This window comes from Oncorhynchus nerka, linkage group LG10 (assembly GCF_034236695.1).
Source record: "Oncorhynchus nerka isolate Pitt River linkage group LG10, Oner_Uvic_2.0, whole genome shotgun sequence".
In the NCBI taxonomy this organism is placed as follows: Eukaryota; Metazoa; Chordata; class Actinopteri; order Salmoniformes; family Salmonidae; genus Oncorhynchus; species Oncorhynchus nerka.
The window spans coordinates 41,905,836-41,926,073 of NC_088405.1; the positions used below are offsets into that span (position 1 = coordinate 41,905,836).

General features: G+C 42.7%; 1 protein-coding gene across 1 annotated transcript in view; it reads left to right on the top strand.

Moving 5' to 3' along the window:
• The window catches only part of LOC115135333 (tyrosine-protein phosphatase non-receptor type 13-like), a 100,176-nt gene extending 80,314 nt beyond the window's left edge, over positions 1-19,862 (top strand). The window contains 8 exon segments of the mRNA XM_065023383.1: positions 11,199-11,335; positions 11,564-11,712; positions 11,883-11,973; positions 13,806-13,962; positions 14,240-14,417; positions 14,763-14,978; positions 17,989-18,051; positions 18,574-19,862. Coding sequence (XP_064879455.1) covers positions 11,199-11,335; positions 11,564-11,712; positions 11,883-11,973; positions 13,806-13,962; positions 14,240-14,417; positions 14,763-14,978; positions 17,989-18,051; positions 18,574-18,744 — 1,162 coding nt within the window. The 3' untranslated portion in view covers positions 18,745-19,862.
• The last annotated feature ends 376 nt before the right edge of the window (positions 19,863-20,238 follow it).

The window sequence follows — 20,238 nt, forward strand, 5'->3', positions numbered from 1 at the left end:
ACCTATCGAACACCTTTGCGATGACTTGGAACGCCGACTGCGAGCCAGGCCTAATCGCCCAATATCAGTGCCCGACTTAACTAATGCTCTTGTGGCTGAATGGAAGCAAGTCCCTGCAGCAATGTTTCTACATTGAGTGGAATTGTTTTACTGAGGAGTGGAGGCTGTTATAGTAGCAAAGAGGGGACCAACTCCATATTAATGCCAATGATTTTGGAAGGAGATGTTCGGCGAGCAGGTGTCCATATACCACACCCCCATTTCATTGCATCTTCACGAACTGTCACTGGACAGCATCGCCCACGTACCCCAAGGAAACTCAACTTACCCTGTCCCTATGTTCAACTTACCCCATACCCCTACGACCATGCTTCACCATAGGGATGGTGCCAGGTTTTCTCCAGATGTGACACTTGGCATTCAGGCCAAAGAGTTCAATCTTAGTTTCATCAGACCAGAGAATCTTGTTACTCGTGGCCTGAGAGTCTTTTAAGTGCCTTTTGGCAAACTCAAAGTGGACTGGTATGTGCCTTTTACTGTGGAGTGGCTTCTGTCTGGCCACTCTACCATAAAGGTCTGATTGGTGGAGTGCTGCAGAGATGGTTGTTCTTCTGGAATCTTCTACCTTCTCCACAGGGGATTTCTGGAGCTCTGTCAGTGACTATTGGGTTCTTGGTCACCTCCCTGACCAAGGCTGTTCTGAACCGAATGCTCAGTTTGGCTGGGCAGTCAGCTCTGGGAAGAGTCTTGGTGGTTCCAAACTTCTTCCATTTAACCTCTACGGATCTGTGCATGTTTTTTTCTTTATTGTCTTTTACCAGATCTAATGTGTTATATTATCCTACATTCATTTCACATTTCCACAAACGGCAAAGTGTTTCCTTTCAGATGGTATCAAGAATATGCATGTCCTTGCTTCAAGTCCTGAGCTACAGGCAGTTAGATTTGTCATTTCAGGCGACATAAATTGAAAAAAAGGGTCCGATGGAGGCCACTGTGTTCTTGAGGACCTTCAATGCTGCATACATGTTTTAGTCCCTTCCCCAGATCTGTGCCTCAACACAATCTTGTTTCTGAACTCTACGGACAATTCCTTCGACCTCGTGCCTTGGTTTTTTCTCTTGACATGCGGAGTCAACTGTGGGACCTTATATAGACAGGTGTGTGCCTTTCCAAATCATGTACAATAAATTGAATTTACCACAGGTGGAATCCAATCAAGTTGTAGAAACATCTCAAGGATTCTCATAGCAAATGGTCTCATAGCAAATGGAATTTCAGTTGTTTTTTTTGTAATACATTTGCGAAAATTTTTAAACACCTGTTTTCACTTTGTCATTATGAGGTATTGTGTAGATTGATGAGGATCATTTTTCATTTAACTTCTTGACGCTACCAATCCCTGTAGCGGGATAATTTTCGTCTGCAACCGCTGAATAGCATAGTCAAATAATATTACTAGAAAATATTCATATTCATGAAATCACAAGTGCAATATTTTGAAACACAGCTTAGCCTTTTGTTAATCACCCTGTCGTCTCAGATTTGGAAATTATGCTTTACAGCGAAAGCAATCCAAGCGTTTGTGTAAGTTTATCGATAGCCTAGCATAGCATTATGTACACTTAGCATCAGGAAGCTTGGTCACGAAAATCAGAAAAACAATCAATTTACCATTTACCTTTGATGATCTTCAGATGTTTTCACTCACGAGACTCCCAGTTACACTGCAAATGTTCCTTTTGTTCCACAGAGATTATTTTTATACCCAAAATACCGACGTTTGTTTGTCGCGTTATGTTCAGAAATCCACAGGAAAGAGCAGTCACAACAACGCAGACGGAAATTCCAAATAGTCTTCATAATGTCCACAGAAACATGTCAAATGTTTTTTATAATCATTCCTCAGTTAGTTTTTAAAATATATATTTGATAATATATCAACCGAGTGTGTAGCTTTTTCCATAACAGCGGGAGGAACAATGGCTGCTTCACTCAATTGCGCACCATCTCACTCGGAGAGCCCCCACCTCTCCACTTACGCAATGTGATCCTTCACGCTCATTTTTCAAAATAAAAGCCTGAAACTATGTCTAAAGACTTGACACCTTAGGGAAGCCACAGAAAAATGAATCTGGTTGATATCCCTTTAAATGGAGGACAGGCACGCATAGGAACACAGAGGTTTCAAAATAAGAGGCACTTCCTGATTGGATTATCCTCAGGCTTTCGTCTGCAATATCAGTTCTGTTATACTCACAGACAATATTTTTACAGTTTTGGAAACTTTGGAGTGTTTTCTATCCTAATCTGTCAATTATATGCATATTCTAGCATCTGGTCATGAGAAATAGGCCATTTACTTTGGGAACGTTATTTTTCAAAACATAAAAATAGTGCCCCCTAGCTTCAAGAGGTTAATGAATTGCAAAATAAGCCTGTAATGTTGAAAAAGTCAAGGAGTCTGAATAGTTTCCGAATGCACTGTACAGTTGAAGTCAGAGTTTACATACACTTAGGTTGGAGTCATTAAAACTCATTTTTCAACCACTCCACAAATGTATTGTTAACAAACTATAGTTTTGGCAAGTCGGTTAGGACATCTACTTTGTGCATGACACAAGTCATTTTTCCAACAATTGTTTACAGACAGATTATTTCACTTATAATTCACTGCATCACAATTCCAGAATTTTACATACACTAAGTAGACTGTGCCTTTAAACAGCTTGGAAATTCCAGAAAATTACGTAATGGCTAGAAGATTCTGATAGGCTAATTGACATCATTTGAGTGAATTGTATAGTACCTGTGGATGTATTTCAAGGCCTACCTTCAAACTCAGTGCCTCTTTGCTTGACATCATGGGAAAATCAAAAGAAATCATCAAAGACCTCAGAAAAAAATTGTAGACCTCCACAAGTCTGGTTCATCCTTGGGAGCAATTTCCAAACGCCTGAATGTACCACGTTCATCTGTACAAACAGTACGCAAGTATAAACACCATGGGACCCTTCTACTTGAGATGAACGTACTTTGGTGCGAAAAGTGCAAATCAATCCCAGAACAACAGCAAAGGACCTTGTGAAGATGCTGGAGGAAATGGGTACAAAAGTATCTATATCCACAGTAAAACGAGTCCTATATCGACATAACCTGAAAGGCAGCTCAGCAAGGAAGAAGCCACTGCTCCATAACCGCCATAAAAAAGCCAGACTTCGGTTTGCAACTGCACATGGGGACAAAGATCATACCTTTTGGAGAAATGTCCTCTGGTCTGATGAACAGAAATGTAACTGTTTGGCCATAATGACCCTTGTTATGTTTGGAGGAAAAAGGGGGAGGCTTGCAAGCCGAAGAACACCATCCCAACTGTGAAGCATGGGGGTAGCAGCATCATGTTGTGGGGGTGCTTTGCTGCAGGAGGGACTGGTGGACTTCACAGAATAGATGGCATCATGAGGCAGGAAAATTATGTGAATATATTGAAGCAACATCTCAAGACATCAGTTAAAGTTAAAGCTTGGTCGCAAATGGGTCTTCCAAATGGACATTGACCCCAAGCATACTTCCAAAGTTGTGGCAAAATGGCTTAAGGACAACAAAGTCAAGGTATTGAAGTGGCCATCACAAAGCCCTGACCTCCATCCTATAGACAATCTATGGGCAGAACTGAAAAAGCGCGTGCGAGCAAGGAGGCCTACAAACCTGACTCAGTTACACCAGCTCTGTCAGGAGGAATGTGCCAACATTCACCTAACGTATTGTGGGAAGCTTGTGGAAGGTTACCTGGAACGTTTGACCCAAGTAAAACAATTTAAAGACAATGCTACCAAATACTAATTGAGTGTATGTAAACTTCTGACCCACTGGGAATGTTATGAAAGAAATAACATCTGAATAAATCATTCTCTCTACTATTATTCTAACATTTCATATTCTGTGGTGATCGTAACTGGGATTTTTACTAGGATTAAATGTCAGGAATTGTGATAACTGAGTTTAAATGTATTTGGCTAAGGTGAATGTATAATATTATAACTGTATAATTCCACCATCACTCTCCAGCAACTAGGTCACTGGCTTTGCTCTGCTACACCTCACTTGTTAGGCCCAATCCATTTGACTTCTTCTCAGCTATGGCTCATTACCATAGCTATAAATAGCTAATTTATTTGGCGAGTTTCCGATGATATGCATGTATGTGGCGGTCATTCATTTTACACCCGGCTTTTGGCTTGTTTACTGCATGCATGACTGGGTTCGAAGCAGCGAACATCTCAAATTTGACAAATCACATTATTTCTTCTAAATATAATCAGCGTAACAATTCGATTCACTTGACAACTGTATGTGATGAGTCTACAGAGTTAGTGCAAAAGGGTCAATGCAGATAGTTAAATAGTTAGCCAATAGCTACACAGACTAACTATATTGATAAAATACTGTATATAAATGCAACATGTAAAGCGAAATAAAAGATCACAGAAATTTTCCATGCTCACAAACGGCTTATTTCTCACACATTTTGTGCACAAATGTGTTTACATCCCTGTTAGTGAGCAAGGTAATCCATCCATTTGACCGGTGTGGCATGTCAAGAAGCTGATTAAATAGCATGGTCATTACACAGGTGCAACATGTGCTGGGGACAATAAAAGGCCACTCTAAAATCAGCAGTTTGTCACACAGCACAATGCCACAGATTCAACGTGTACGACAGTGTGTTCCGGTTCCCCAGCAATATCCAGCAGCTTCGCACAGCCATCGGAGACATGTCGGTAACATTCCACATGCCACAATCAACAGCCTGATGAACTCTAAGTGAGGGAAATGTGTTGTGCTGCACAAGGAAAATGGGGTCACACCTACGGATTTCACATGACTGAGAATACTGTTGGTCACAGATACTGTACATTTAGAAAAAAAAGAATGGATGTGCAGTATCTGTGACCAACAGTATTCTCAGTCATGTGAAATCCGTAGGTTAGGGCCTAATTACATTTACATTTAAGTCATTTAGCAGACGCTCTTATCCAGAGCGACTTACAAATTGGTGCTTTCACCTTATGACATCCAGTGGAACAGCCACTTTACAATAGTGCATCTAAATCTTTTAAGGGCGGGGGGGGTGAGAAGGATTACTTTATCCTATCCTAGGTATTCCTTAAAGAGGTGGGGTTTCAGGTGTCTCCGGAAGGTGGTGATTGACTCCGCTGTCCTGGCATCGTGAGGGAGTTTGTTCCACCATTGGGGGGCCAGAGCAGCGAACAGTTTTGACTGGGCTGAGCGGGAACTGTACTTCCTCAGTGGTAGGGAGGCGAGCAGGCCAGAGGTGGATGAACGCAGTGCCCTTGTTTGGGTGTAGGGCCTGATCAGAGCCTGGAGGTACTGAGGTGCCGTTCCCCTCACAGCTCCGTAGGCAAGCACCATGGTCTTGTAGCGGATGCGAGCTTCAACTGGAAGCCAGTGGAGAGAGCGGAGGAGCGGGGTGACGTGAGAGAACTTGGGAAGGTTGAACACCAGACGGGCTGCGGCGTTCTGGATGAGTTGTAGGGGTTTAATGGCACAGGCAGGGAGCCCAGCCAACAGCGAGTTGCAGTAATCCAGACGGGAGATGACAAGTGCCTGGATTAGGACCTGCGCCGCTTCCTGTGTGAGGCAGGGTCGTACTCTGCGGATGTTGTAGAGCATGAACCTACAGGAACGGGCCACCGCCTTGATGTTAGTTGAGAACGACAGGGTGTTGTCCAGGATCACGCCAAGGTTCTTAGCGCTCTGGGAGGAGGACACGATGGAGTTGTCAACCGTGATGGCGAGATCATGGAACGGGCAGTCCTTCCCCGGGAGGAAGAGCAGCTCCGTCTTGCCGAGGTTCAGCTTGAGGTGGTGATCCGTCATCCACACTGATATGTCTGCCAGACATGCAGAGATGCGATTCGCCACCTGGTCATCAGAGGGGGGAAAGGAGAAGATTAATTGTGTGTCGTCTGCATAGCAATGATAGGAGAGACCATGTGAGGTTATGACAGAGCCAAGTGACTTGGTGTATAGCGAGAATAGGAGAGGGCCTAGAACAGAGCCCTGGGGGACACCAGTGGTGAGAGCGCGTGGTGAGGAGACAGATTCTCGCCACGCCACCTGGTAGGAGCGACCTGTCAGGTAGGACGCAATCCAAGCATGGGCCGCGCCGGAGATGCCCAACTCGGAGAGGGCCCATACAGACCCCATACAGGTAGGAGGTATATAGACCCCATACAGGTAGGAGGTATATATAGACCCCATATAGGCAGGATATATATATATTGACCCCATACAGGTAGAATATAAATATAGACCCCATACAGGTAGGAAATATATATATAGACCCCATACAGGTAGGAGATATATATAGACCCCATACAGGTAGGAGATATATATATAGACCCCATATAGGTATGAGATATATATAGACCCCATATAGGTATGAGATATATATATAGACCCCATACAGGTAGGATATATATTGACCCCATACTGGTAGGATATATATTGACCCCATACAGGTAGGATATATATTGACCCCATACAGGTAGGATATATATTGACCCCATACAGGTAGGATATATATATAGACCCCATATAGGTAGGAGATATATAGACCCCATATAGGTAGGAGGTATATAGACCCCATATAGGTAGGAGATATATAGACCCCATATAGGTAGGAGATATATAGACCCCATACAGGTAGGAGATATACATTTACATTTAAGTCATTTAGCAGACGCTCTTATCCAGAGCGACTTACAAATTGGTGCGTTCACCTTAAGACATCCAGTGGAACAGCCACTTTACAATAGTGCATCTAAATCTTTTAAGGGGGGTGAGAAGGATTACTTTATCCTATCCTAGGTATTCATGAAAGAGGTGGGGTTTCAGGTGTCTCCGGAAGGTGGTGATTGACTCCGCTGTCCTGGCGTCGTGAGGGAGTTTGTTCCACCATTGGGGGGCCAGAGCAGCGAACAGTTTTGACTGGGCTGCGCGGGAACTGTACTTCCTCAGTGGTAGGGAGGCGAGCATGCTAATGAATATTGTATATTTCAATTGACGGATTTCCTTATGTGAACTGCAACTTAGTGAAATCTTAGAAATTGTTGTGTTTATATTTTTTGTTCAGTGTACGTAGCAGTCTTACGGCGTAGGGTAGAAGATGTTTGGGGTCCTGTTGAGCGGCAGGTAGACTAGCATTTAAGAGTTGCAGTTGGGCCAGTAACCAAAAGGTTGCTGGTTTGAATCACTGAGCCGACTAGGTGAAAAATCTGTCTGTGACCTTGAGCAAAGCACTTAATCCTAATTGTTCTTGTAAATCTCTCTGGATAGATACGTCTGTTAAATGACTCAAATGTAATGTAAAATGTTCCAAGTGCACCGGTACGGCTTGCTGTGCAGTGGCACAGAGAATAGTCCATGACATGGGTGGCTTTGACAATTTTTAGGGCGTTCCTCTGACACCTCAGGGATGTACTGGGCCATGCATACTACCCTCTGTATCGCTTTGCGGTCGGATGCCAAGCAGTTGCCATACCAAACGGCGAATCAGCCAGTCAAGATGCTCTCAATGTCGCAGCTGTAAAACGTTTTGAGCATCTTAGGGCCCATGTCAAATCTTTTCAGCCTCTTGATGGGGAAGAGGTATTGTTGTGCCTTCTTCACGGCCGTGTTAGTGTGTGTGGACCATGATCATTTCTTAGTTATGTGGACACTGAGGAATTTGAAGCTCTCGACCTGTTCCACTATGGTGCCGTCAATGTGGATGGGGACATGCTCATCCCTTCGTTTGCTGCACTCCACAATCAGCTCCTTTGTCTTGCTGACGTTGATCGAGAGGTTGTTGTCCTGGCACCACACTGCCAGGTCCTCCCTATAGACTGTCTCAAAGTCGTCGGTGGTCAGGCCAACCACCGTTGTCGTCAGCAAACTTAATGATGGTGTCAGTCTTGGGTGAACAATAGAGTACAGAAAGGGCCTAACACGCACCCCCGTGTTGATGATCAGTGTGGCGGATGTGTTGTTGCCTACCCACACCCCCTGGGGGTGGCCTGTCAGGAAGTCCAGGATCCAGTTGCAAAGGGAGTTTAGTGATGAGCTTGGAGGTTTCTATGGTGTTGAACATAGTCAATGAACAGCATTCTGATGTAGGTGTTCGTCTGGTCCAGGTTGGAGAGGGCAGTGTGGAGTGCAATAGAGATTACGTCATCTGTGGATCTGTTGGGGTGGTATGCGAATTGGAGTGGGACTAGGGTGTCTGGGATGATGTTGATGTGAGCCATAACCAGCCTGTGTTTCATTGCTACAGATATGAGTGTGTCGCGTAGAGTAGACCAGAAGGCTAAACTGAAAAACCTTACCTCTATCAAATAAAACGATGGAGGAGCTGCAAAAGTACTTCTGTGATTCCGGAGGAAAACAGTACTGCCACCAAAAGTATACATTATGGGACAGCTAAAAACAATGCTGCCCCATCAACAGCTTGTAAACAGGAATCCGGTGGATAGAGTTACGGTCAGATTTGCCAAATGGAGGGCGATGGAGAGCTTTGTATGCATTTCTATGTGTGGAGTAAAGGTGATCTAGAGTTGTTTTGCCTTTAGTTGCACAAGTGAAATGCTGGTAAAAATTAGAAAACGGATTTCAGTTTCCCTGCATTAAAACCATCGGCCACTAGGAGCGCCACCTCTGGATGTGCATTTTCTTGTTTGTTTGTTTAATGACTGCCTTGCCTGGTTCACCAACTACTTTGCAGACAGGTTCAGTGTGTAAAATCGGAGGGCATGTTGTCCGGTCCTCTGGCAGTCTCTATGGGGGTGCCACAGGGTTCAATTCTCGGGCCGACTCTTTTCTCTGTATATATCAATGATGTTGCTCTTGCTGCGGGCGATTCCCTGATCCACCTCTACGCAGACGACACCATTCTGTATACTTCTGGCCCTTCCTTGGACACTCCAAACGAGCTTCAATGCCATACAACACTCCTTCCGTGGCCTCCAACTGCTCTTAAACGCTAGTAAAACCAAATGCATGCTTTTCAACCGTTCGCTGTCTGCACCCGCATGCCCGACTAGCATCACCACCCTGGATGGTTCCGACCTAGAATATGTGGACATCTATAAGTACCTAGGTGTCTGGCTAGACTGTAAACTCTCCTTCCAGACTCATATCAAACATCTCCAATCTAAAATCTAATCTAGTGTCGGCTTTCTATTCCGCAACAAAGCCTCCTTCACTCACGGCGCCAAACTTACCCTAGTAAAAACTGACTATCCTTCCGATCCTCGACTTCGGCGATGTCATCTACAAAATAGCTTCCAATACTCTACTCAGCAAACTGGATGCAGTTTATCACAGTGCCATCCGTTTTGTTACTAAAGCACCTTATACCACCCACCACTGCGACCTGTATGCTCTAGTCGGCTGGCCCTCGCTACATATTCATCGCCAGACCCACTGGCTCCAGGTCATCTACAAGTCCATGCTAGGTAAAGCTCCGTCTTATCTCAGTTCACTGGTCACGATGGCAACACCCACCCGTAGCACGCGCTCCAGCAGGTGTATCTCACTGATCATCCCTAAAGCCAACACCTCATTTGGCCGCCTTTCCTTCCAGTTCTCTGCTGCCTGTGACTGGAACGAATTGTAAAAATCGCTGAAGTTGGAGACTTTTATCTCCCTCACCAACTTTAAACATCTGCTATCTGAGCAGCTAACTGATCGCTGCAGCTGTACATAGTCCATCGGTAAATAGCCCACCCAATTTACCTACCTCATCCCCATACTGTTTTTATTTTATTTACTTTTCTGCTCTTTTGCACACCAGTATCTCTACCTGCACATGACCATCTGCTCATTTATCACTCCAGTGTTAATCTGCAAAATTGTAATTATTCGCCTACCTCCTCATGCCTTTTGCACACAATGTATATAGACTCTTTTTCTTTTTTTTCTTTTTTTCTACTGTGTTATTGACTTGTTTATTGTTTACTCCATGTGTAACTCTGTCGTTGTCTGTTCACACTGCTATGCTTTATCTTGGCCAGGTCGCTGTTGTAAATGAGAACTTGTTCTCAACTAGCCTACCTGGTTAAATAAAGGTGAAAAAAAAAAAAATAAAAATAATAATAAATAAATATGGCCCTATACAGTTCGTTGAGTGCGATCTTAGTGCCAGCATCGGTTTGTGGTGGTAAATAGACAGCTAATAATAATATAGTTGAAAACTCTTGGTAAATAGTTTGGTCTGCAGCTTATCATGAGGCATTCTAATTTAGGCAAGAACAAATACTTCCTTAACATTAAAGATTGCGAACTAGCTGTTGTTAAAAAAGAGACACACCTCCCCCTTAACCTTACCTGAAGCTGCCATTCGGTCTTGACGATGCATAGAAAACCAGCTCGATGTATATAAGCCATGTCGTTGTTCAGCCACGACTGAAAAACATAGGATATTGCAGTTCTTCAGGCGCCATTGATTGGATCGTCTTCGATTGAAGCTCGTCAAGTTTAGTGTACATTCATCATTAGAACGGAGGATAGAGGCAATTGTATTTACTCGCCGACGTAGACTCGTCAGGGAACCCTCTCGTCTGCCTCTCTTGTACCGTCGCTTTCAAAACCCATTAGGGCCTGGTCCAGAATGAGCAGTACATCTATAGACTCAAAATAGAAGATGTTTCCATGATACGTTAACTGCACTGTAAGCACTCTGTGTTCATATTGAAGTCGTGTCTCAGTTGTCCTCGGAGTACACTGTGTACATATGTTGTGTCATACCACAGACTGTTAATCAACGTTTCTGGAGTGTAGACTAACTTTGACCACAAGGAGGCAGCAAAGAGTTACAGATGAAACACAAACTTGTGCTGCCTATGATGATACTGTATAACCATATCACAATGGGATCTCCTGGTTGAATAGAGGTTGACTTGATAGTTAGTATATCAGTAATGATATATCATAATATAAATATTGATAAATAATTTGATATCAGATACAGTATAGAAAAGCTGCTATTGTATCTTAGGTGCAAAAGGTGCACGGAAAATAGGCTCAGCATGATTTCAACCCCCTAGAAACACTATAAATGGTCTGGTCTGCCTCCCTACAAAAGAGTAGAAATGGTCTCATCCCTACCCCCTGATTCCCCCCCCCCCCCTCCCCAGGAACCAAATCCCTGTGATGCCATTGGACGAAACCATGATGGGCAGCAAGAACAGCCAATCAGACGGCTGGAGCAGCGAGGATGAGGATGATGAGACATTTGAAGCTAAAGGTCAGGAGACCATGTCACCCTTCCCAGGTACAGGGTCAGGGGAGGGTGGCCGGTTCAAATCCTACTCTCACAGGAAAATGTGTTTCCGTTGTGCCTTTGAGCAAGGCACTTACCCCTAAACTGCTCCAGAGCTCTGCACCATGGGCTATTATTATTATTTAACACTGTTAAATTGTTAGTTTTTGAAAACCTAACTACAGTGCATAGGTCCCATATTTATAATCATGAAGAACTTATTCCCCCTCCTTTTTCCAGGTCCACCTATAGTATCAGAAGAAGAGTTGGCCAGACTAGCCATGATCAGTCCAGCTAAGACCAGTCAATACGCTGGGTCCAGAGTGAAAGCCCTCATACAGATTCTACAACATCAACTAGACCAGCAAGAACTGGTCCGAGAGTTCATGGTGGGTATACACTGTGTGTTCCTCATTCATACACATGCGCACACACACACACACACACACTCGCATGCAAACACACACACACTTTTGAAGTATGTTAACCATGTCCTGTAACTTGGTCTGCCTTTTCAATAGCAGCAGGAAACATTTTCAGTTGGTGTTGTTTGTTTCAGGCCTTGGAGCATCTAAAGCCGTCTGATAACTGTCTAGTGGGGAAAGCTCCGGAGAACCGGGAGAAGAACCGCTATCGTGACATCCTGCCCTGTAAGTCCCTGTTAAACCGGTTGAACTACAGTCCCTTTCATGCCTCTGTGTAGTCTGCACTAGAAGCATCTAATCTGGGCTGGAGAGGACAGCTGTGGGAAAAATTGACACAAGACGTTTTAATTACGTAATTTTCCGGGTTGTAAGATTGCAACCTAACGGTCCCTGTTGCAACCAGATAATGACGGCTTTTTCATGGCGGTATCGAGACGTCATATTTTGTTTGTTATCTGGTCATGTAATAGTTAATAAACAACCTAAAGGGTATACTACAAAGCAGATTCAATGAGTTAGCCAGTATTTCTGTATTTTTAAGTGGTATATCTTAAACTTTATTGCTGTCATGCAAAACATTTTGGGACTATATCAACAATGGACTAATGAAACAAATACCTAAATATAGTTTGGTACTATATCATTTTGGGACTATATCAACAATGGACTCATGAAACAAATACCTAAATATTGTTTTGGGGTGGAATTTTCCTTTTAAATTTGATAAACAACCAGAAATAACTATTTATTTTCTGTTTCAATGAGAAAGCTAAACTTAGGAGTTCAGGGTTTTTGAGTCAATTATACCATGTCCATTTCAAGCTCAAGGCCATCAATCTAAAAAATGTAAATGTATTTCAGAATATTTAGTCAAGTTAGCTGGTTAACTAATTTATGCTGCTTTGTAGTATACACCTCTGAACATAACGATATAATAACGTCATTTCAACCAGTTTTGCTAGCTGGGCAGTGGTCACTCTAGTCTTATCCCTTGTTTTATGAGTTCCCATATTTAGTATATTTCTTTCCTCTCACACTCTCACACAGTCCAATTTCCGTGGTAATTTTACTCTGGTGACTCTTACCCACTCTAGCTTGTGCCAATTGCTTTCTTGTTAACGTAACGACCGTGGAAACGTTCGTAATGACCTCTCAACAACACTCCGTTGTGGATTTAACTCAGTGTCTCGACACTTACATCACAAGAAAGAGTAACTTTCATTTTAGTGGGTGTGGATTTTTTTTGTGCAATTGAATTATTATTTTTTTTTATACAGTTGAAATGTTTACAAATTAGAAGTGCTGAAAGGAAAGCGTCCACACTCGGGTTATAGTGAGATTATGTCTGCTCTCACAAACAATGTAAAGTATTGACAGATAAGTGTAATCTACAGTCAAGTGTTTAGATTTTAAATATGTGGGCATCCTTCTCTTGACATGGTTGTTGTCACGTTCTCTTGCATAATTCAACAACAGTAATTCATTTGGCAGTCTAGACAGCGCAGGTGAGTGCAGATAGGGGTGTCGGCGGGGAAAGTCGGCGATGTCTAGGATGTCTTTAGCGGGGACCCAGCACCTATTGTCCGGGGCATAACCCATATGTCAATCAGTTACTGGAAACCCCTGCCCCGTGGTCGAACACTCAGGAGGCGTCTCACCTTGTACTCGCTTCTCGTTTTCCAGCGTCTGTCCTCACACCCTCTCTGTCATTATTAAAGTAATCACCAATCACTTTAATGCCACTTTAATAATGTTTACATATCTTGCATTGCTCATCTCACATGTATATACTGTATTTTAAACCATCTATTGCATCTTGCTTATGCCTTCTCTGTCATTGCTCATCCATATATTTACATGTACATATTCTCATTCCAATTCTTAGATTTGTCGTGTATTGGGTAGTTGGTGTGGAATTGTTCGATTACATGTTAGATATTGCTGCACTGTCGGGAAGCAGAAGCACAAGCATTTCACTACACTCGCAGTAGCATCTGCTAACCATGTGTATGTGACCAATAAGATTGGATTTGATTCTCTCTACTCCTGCTCTCTAGACGATAAGACGCGTGTTCCAGTGGGTGATAACCAGGACTATATTAACGCCAGTTATATCCGTATGGAGGTTGGCAGTGAGGAGTTCATCTATATCTCCTGCCAGGGTCCTCTGCCCTCCACCGTGCCCGACTTCTGGCAGATGGTCTGGGAGAACAGGTCTGTGCTGATTACTGTGTTGTGAAGTTCACATACAGTGCATGACATTAGTGTATACACAATCTTTTTTCGCCGGGCATCGTTTCGACAGAAGACGTTTTGCAGGGGGAAATTAGAAGTTCTTATTGTCCCATGTAGTCCCTCCCTGTTTCAGTCCGTTTTCTTCTGTTTGGTGCCTAATGAACACGACCCTGGTGTGTCAGTGCTGACCTGTAACTAAAGTCCTATGGCATGAATAGTACAACATTGTTAACAACCCTCCTTCCCCACTCCCCAGGTCTGATGTGATAGCCATGATGACCCAGGAGGTGGAGAGAGGCCGGGTGAAGTGTCACTGCTACTGGCCAGAGAGGGTGAGCTGTCCCCTAGACACAGGGCGCTTCCAGCTCAGCCTGGAGAACCAGCAGATCAAGGAATACTTCCACATCAAGATCATCCGCATGGTGGAGAAAGAGGTGAGGGGGAAGGAGGGACGATAGGAGGGAACAGCACAAATACAATCCACTCACAGATGTGACGGAGTGTATACTAAAAAGAAGGGGGAAAAATGTAAAGCATGAATTAGCATGAGTACAATGTGTCTAATTGGTGTCTACTGAATCCAGCGAAAGTCATTTTTAAGGATACACTATCTCTCATATCAATTACACTTTTCATCAGCCACTGTCTTCTCTGCTGTCTCTTAGAGGGTTTAGGCACTGGTCTCCTTCATGACAAAAACACATTTGTGTAAAATTTTACAATTTGCAAATTGATTGGTTGATCAGTTGATTGACATCTGCTCCCTCCTCCTGTTCCAGTCTGGTGAGACCCACTTTGTCCGTCACCTGAAGTTTATCCGTTGGCCTGACCACGGTGTGCCGCGGAGTTCAGAGCAGCTGGTCAGATTTATCCGCTACCTCCGAGCAGTCCACCATAAAGGACCTGTCACTGTACACTGTAGTGCTGGGATAGGACGAACAGGAGTACTGATCTGCACTGATGTCATTCTGAGTCTCATAGAGAACGATCTCCCGGTGAGTTCAAACACACAGGTGCGCACCAATGATGTATAAACACTAGATTGCTGATACTATGTATTGGCCAATGAGAGGCTTTGAAGCCACCATATTGGTACTCCTCAGAAGGAGCCAGTCCTCCATAGGAATTCATAGAATTCTGCAGTAATTCAATATAATGTTTTAATTTAATGTATTTCTTTGTTGTAGTGGAGACGTTAAAAGTATGCATTAAGATGTCTGTAATATAATATATTAGCAAACATAAATGTAGTCACAGGATCGGACCCTTTAAAAATGTTTTTTCCTAAAAGGGCATACCCAAATCTAACTGCCTGTAGCTCAGGACCTGGAGCAAGGCTATGCATATTCTTGATACCATTTGAAAGGAAACACTTTGAAGTTTGTGGAAATGTGAAATTAATGTAGGAGAATATAAAACATTAGATCTGGAAAAAGATAATACAAAGAAACAAACATGCGTTTTCAAAAAAAAAATCATCTTTGAAACGCAATAGAAAGGCCATTATATTGCTTAATTTAGCTTTTGGTCACTAGATGGCAGCAGTGTATCTGCACAGTTTTATACTGATCCAATGAACCATTGCATTACTGTTCAAATGTTGTATTAAGTCGGCCCAAATGTGCCGAATTGGTCAATTGATACATGTTCAAGTACATAACTATGGAGAACATACATTTTTTATTACCATATCATTTTTGTAAGTTCACACACTTCCAGGAATGTTATAAATTATGGATAATTGGCTTCACTTGCAGAAAATACACTAACCTTCACGCATCTAGATGGGGGGGGGGCACAGCAGGGGTTCAAACTGTAGAACCCAGTTCCTACATTTTAATATCAAAACGGATTTTATCAAACAAAACTATGCTATGTTTTATTTCTGGGATCCTCAGGATAACACATCAGAGCAAGACTACTGAATGTAAGAATAATATTTACCTTCAGAGGTGACTATCAAATCAGTTGCCGTGATAAATGCTTTTTGTTGTTGTTCTCTCTCCTCAGACAAAAACATGGTATTTTTTCACTGTAATAGCTACTGTAAATTGGACAGTGCAGTTAGATAAACAAGCATTTAAGCTTTCTGCCCATATAAGACGTTTCTATGTCCTAGGAAATGTTCTTGTTACTTGCAATGTCATGCTAATCACATTAGCGCACGTTAGCCCAACAGTCCTGCAGGGGGGACACCGATCCCGCAGAGGTTAATAAACTTTTTTTACAATGGCTTTCGAAACAGTGCCTCTGGTCAGTTATCTAGTGTTTATATACATAATTGGTGCACACCCAGACACAAACACATGCATGCACATGCTTACATACACTCCTTAACTCAAATAAGGATACAAACTATGCTCTTCACTTGGTGTTCTTAAAGGTCCTTATACAGTGGGGGGGGGGGGGGGGGGGGGGAGTATTTAGTCAGCCACCAATTGTGCAAGTTCTCCCACTTAAAGATGAGAGGCCTCATCATCATAGGTACACTTCAACTATGACAGACAAAATGAGGAAAAAAAATCCAGAAAATCACATTGTAGGAATTTTAATGAATTTATTTGCAAATTATGGTGGAAAATAAGTATAAGTATAACAAAAGTTTATCTCAATACTTTGTTATATACCCTTTGTTGGCAATGACAGAGGTCAAAGGTTTTCTGTAAGTCTTCACATGGTTTTCACACACTGTTGCTGGTATTTTGGCCCATTACTCCATGCAGATCTCCTCTAGAGCAGTGATATTTTGGAGCTGTTGCTGGGCAACACGGACTTTCAACTCCCTCCAAAGATTTTCTATGGGGTTGAGATCTGGAGACTGGCTAGGCCACTCCAGGACCTTGAAATGCTGCTTACGAAGCCACTCCTTCGTTGCCCGGGCGGTGTGTTTGGGATCATTGTCATGCTGAAAGACCCAGCCACGTTTCTTCTTCAATGCCCTTGCTGATGGAAGGAGGTTTTCACTCAAAATCTCACGATACATGGCCCCATTCATTCTTTCCTTTACACGGATCAGTCGTCCTGGTCCTTTTGCAGAAAAACAGCCCCAAAGCATGATGTTTCCACCCCCATGCTTCACAGTAGGTATGGAGTTCTTTGGATGCAACTCAGCATTCTTTGTCCTCCAAACACGACGAGTTGAGTTTTTACCAAAAAGTTATATTTTGGTTTCATCTGACCATATGACATTCTCCCAATCTTCTTCTGGATCATCCAAATGCTCTCTAGCAAACTTCAGACAGGCCTGGACATGTACTGGCTTAAGCAAGGGGACACGTCTGGCACTGCAGGATTTGAGTCCCTGGTGGCGTAGTGTGTTACTGATGGTAGGCTTTGTTACTTTGGTCCCAGCTCTCTGCAAAGTCATTCACTAGATCCCCCCCGTGTGGTTCTGGGATTTTTGCTCACCGTTGCGTGAAGCTCCAGATCGAGGGAGATTATCAGTGGACTTGTATGTCTTCCATTTCCTAATAATTGCTCCCACAGTTGATTTCTTCAAACCAAGCTGCTTACTTATTGCAGATTCAGTCTTCCCAGCCTGGTGCAGGTCTACAATTTAGTTTCTGGTGTCCTTTGACAGCTCTTTGGTCTTGGCCATAGTGTAGTTTGGAGTGTGACTGTTTGAGGTTGTGGACAGGTGTCTTTTATACTGATAACAAGTTCAAACAGGTGCCATTAATACAGGTAACGAGTGGAGGACAGAGGAGCCTCTTAAAGAAGAAGTTACAGGTCTGTGAGAGCCAGAAATCTTGCTTGTTTGTCGGTGACCAAATACTTATTTTCCACCATAATTTGCAAATAAATTCATTAAAAATCCTACAATGTGATTTTCTGGATTTTTTTTTCTCATCTTGTCCGTCATAGTTGAAGTGTACCTATGATGAAAATTACAGGCCTCTCTCATATTTTTAAGTGGGAGAACTTGCACAATTGGTGGCTGACTAAATACTTTTTTGCCCCACTGTATATATCAGAACCTAACTCCTTGTTATTCTCTTTCCACAGATCAACGTTAGTAACATTGTGAGGGAGATGAGACTGCAGCGATATGGCATGATTCAGACTAAGGTCAGTACAGTAGGCCTACCCGTATGAGGTTAGTGTCAGGTGTCACAGGTAAAACTTTTGATTGAACAGGCTCCCATCAATCAGGCTACCATTGATTGTTTGTCTATGGCTTCCATAATACTATCCACTATTTGTTTACTACATAATCAAAAATGAAATATTCCACAAACCCAGTTTGAGTGGTGGTTCTTTGGTTCTACTAACCTGTGGTGGGTTTCCCAAAGCCTTCATAGCTAAAGTCTTGTCACTCAGCCACCGAGCCCTGAAAGAGTAACATTTATAAAAATCTATGTTTGACAGTCAATCATCTATGCATGAATCATATATCATTTGTAAAGTAAAGCACTTTGCGGTTAGAGTGGCACGAGTCTGGATGATCGAAAGAAAGTATGTTCGCTGCCACCCAGAGAGTTAGAGCTCTTTACTGCATTGTGTGTGTGTGTGTGTGCGTGCGCGCGTGCGACAGTGCATGAGCGTTTGGGTGTGTGTGTAGCAACATCTCTGTCTTGTCTCTGGTTATAGGAACAGTACCTGTTCTGCTACAAGGTATGGTTGGAGGTTCTACATCGCATCCTGCAGCTGCATGGTCAGCATTGGGAACCAGAGAGCCCCCGCAAACTTAATACGAGCCCTCGCAGACACAGTAACCGATGGCAACCTGAGAGCCCCCATGAAGATAATCAATTTGTTTGACCAGTTTTCTTTTCCCCCACCCGTTAGCTGATTTTGTTATGAACACTGTATATGTATGTGTTTTAGCCAATTCCTCTGTTCGTTTTATGTCATGCCAAAACATGACAGATGGGACGACCAGGCTACAGTATGTTTCTGCATGTTTTTGATATTTGGGTTCTGAATTTATTGATGGAGGTAGACATTTTTACTGTTGGTTCTTTTGTGGGGGGGTTTCGAGATGGCAGTGACTGATTAAAAACTTAATTGAAATGAGAGATACTGTGATTGCAGTATTGGTTTGAGTTAGATAAATTATTTGACAGCCTTTAGGGGTTTAGTGACTTTGTCTTCTGTGTTAAGTTAGGAGTGTTTTGGTCATGTGACTTTTAAAGGGTGTTACTATTTAACTTGTTCTATTTAATCATTCCACATTTTATTTTGAAGTTAATGTGTATATTTTGCATGTTATAAACTAAATACATTGCACCACAGCACATCACTAATCAACGATGTCACTGCTCATTGCAATGCACAGGGTGAGGTGTATATTATACCAAAATGTATATTAGAATATCTTTAAATATGTAGCTAATATATAGAGTTATTGAAATATTGTGTTTAAATATTGTGAAATAAGTGCGTGTAAATCTTGTATGAGTTTTGTCAATGACTGAAACCAGAAGTGAATAGAATCAAGTGCCTTGGAAAGACTTTGTTTCACCTTCGGAAACCTGAAAGGTTTGATTGAACAGGACCCTGAGAACACGTGCTCTGTGTGATTCTGTAAGGAATCTCTGTCCGAAACTTTCACCGTTTTTGGTTCATGTTGTGTTGTCCCACAGCTTGGATTCACTGTATGTGAATTAGTGGTGAAACCATCTTCATTTTGCCGTCTGTCTACAACCACTGAACAAGTGCTTCAGCGTTTTGAAATGTAATGGGCAGTCAAATGCACAAAAACGTATTGGATTTCTGAAAGCATTTCTCATCATTGTACAGTAACATCACTATTGTAGCTGCAGTTTCAGTAGCATGATAGTATACCTCACTGTAACATACACTACCAGTACAGTGTAACCTTGGTCTGGTCACTATGTATTACCTCTGACTGTCATATAAAGCTGTTCTCAAATACATATTTGTTTCACATCGTGGTAAGGATCAGGATTAGAAACAGATTTTCTTCATTTGATAGGTCATAGGTATTGTATATGACAATGACTATTTACAAACTGACAGAACATGGAAAAGAGGGAGAGAAAGGAGAGAGGTCTACCAACAGGGCTAACTGACAGAACATGGAAAAGAGGGAGAGAAAGGAGAGAGGTCTACCAACAGGGCTAACTGACAGAACATGGAAAAGAGGGAGAGAAAGGAGAGAGGTCTACCAACAGGGCTAACTGACAGAACATGGAAAAGAGGGAGAGAAAGGAGAGAGGTCTACCAACAGGGCTAACTGACAGAACATGGAAAAGAGGGAGAGAAAGGAGAGAGGTCTACCAACAGGGCTAA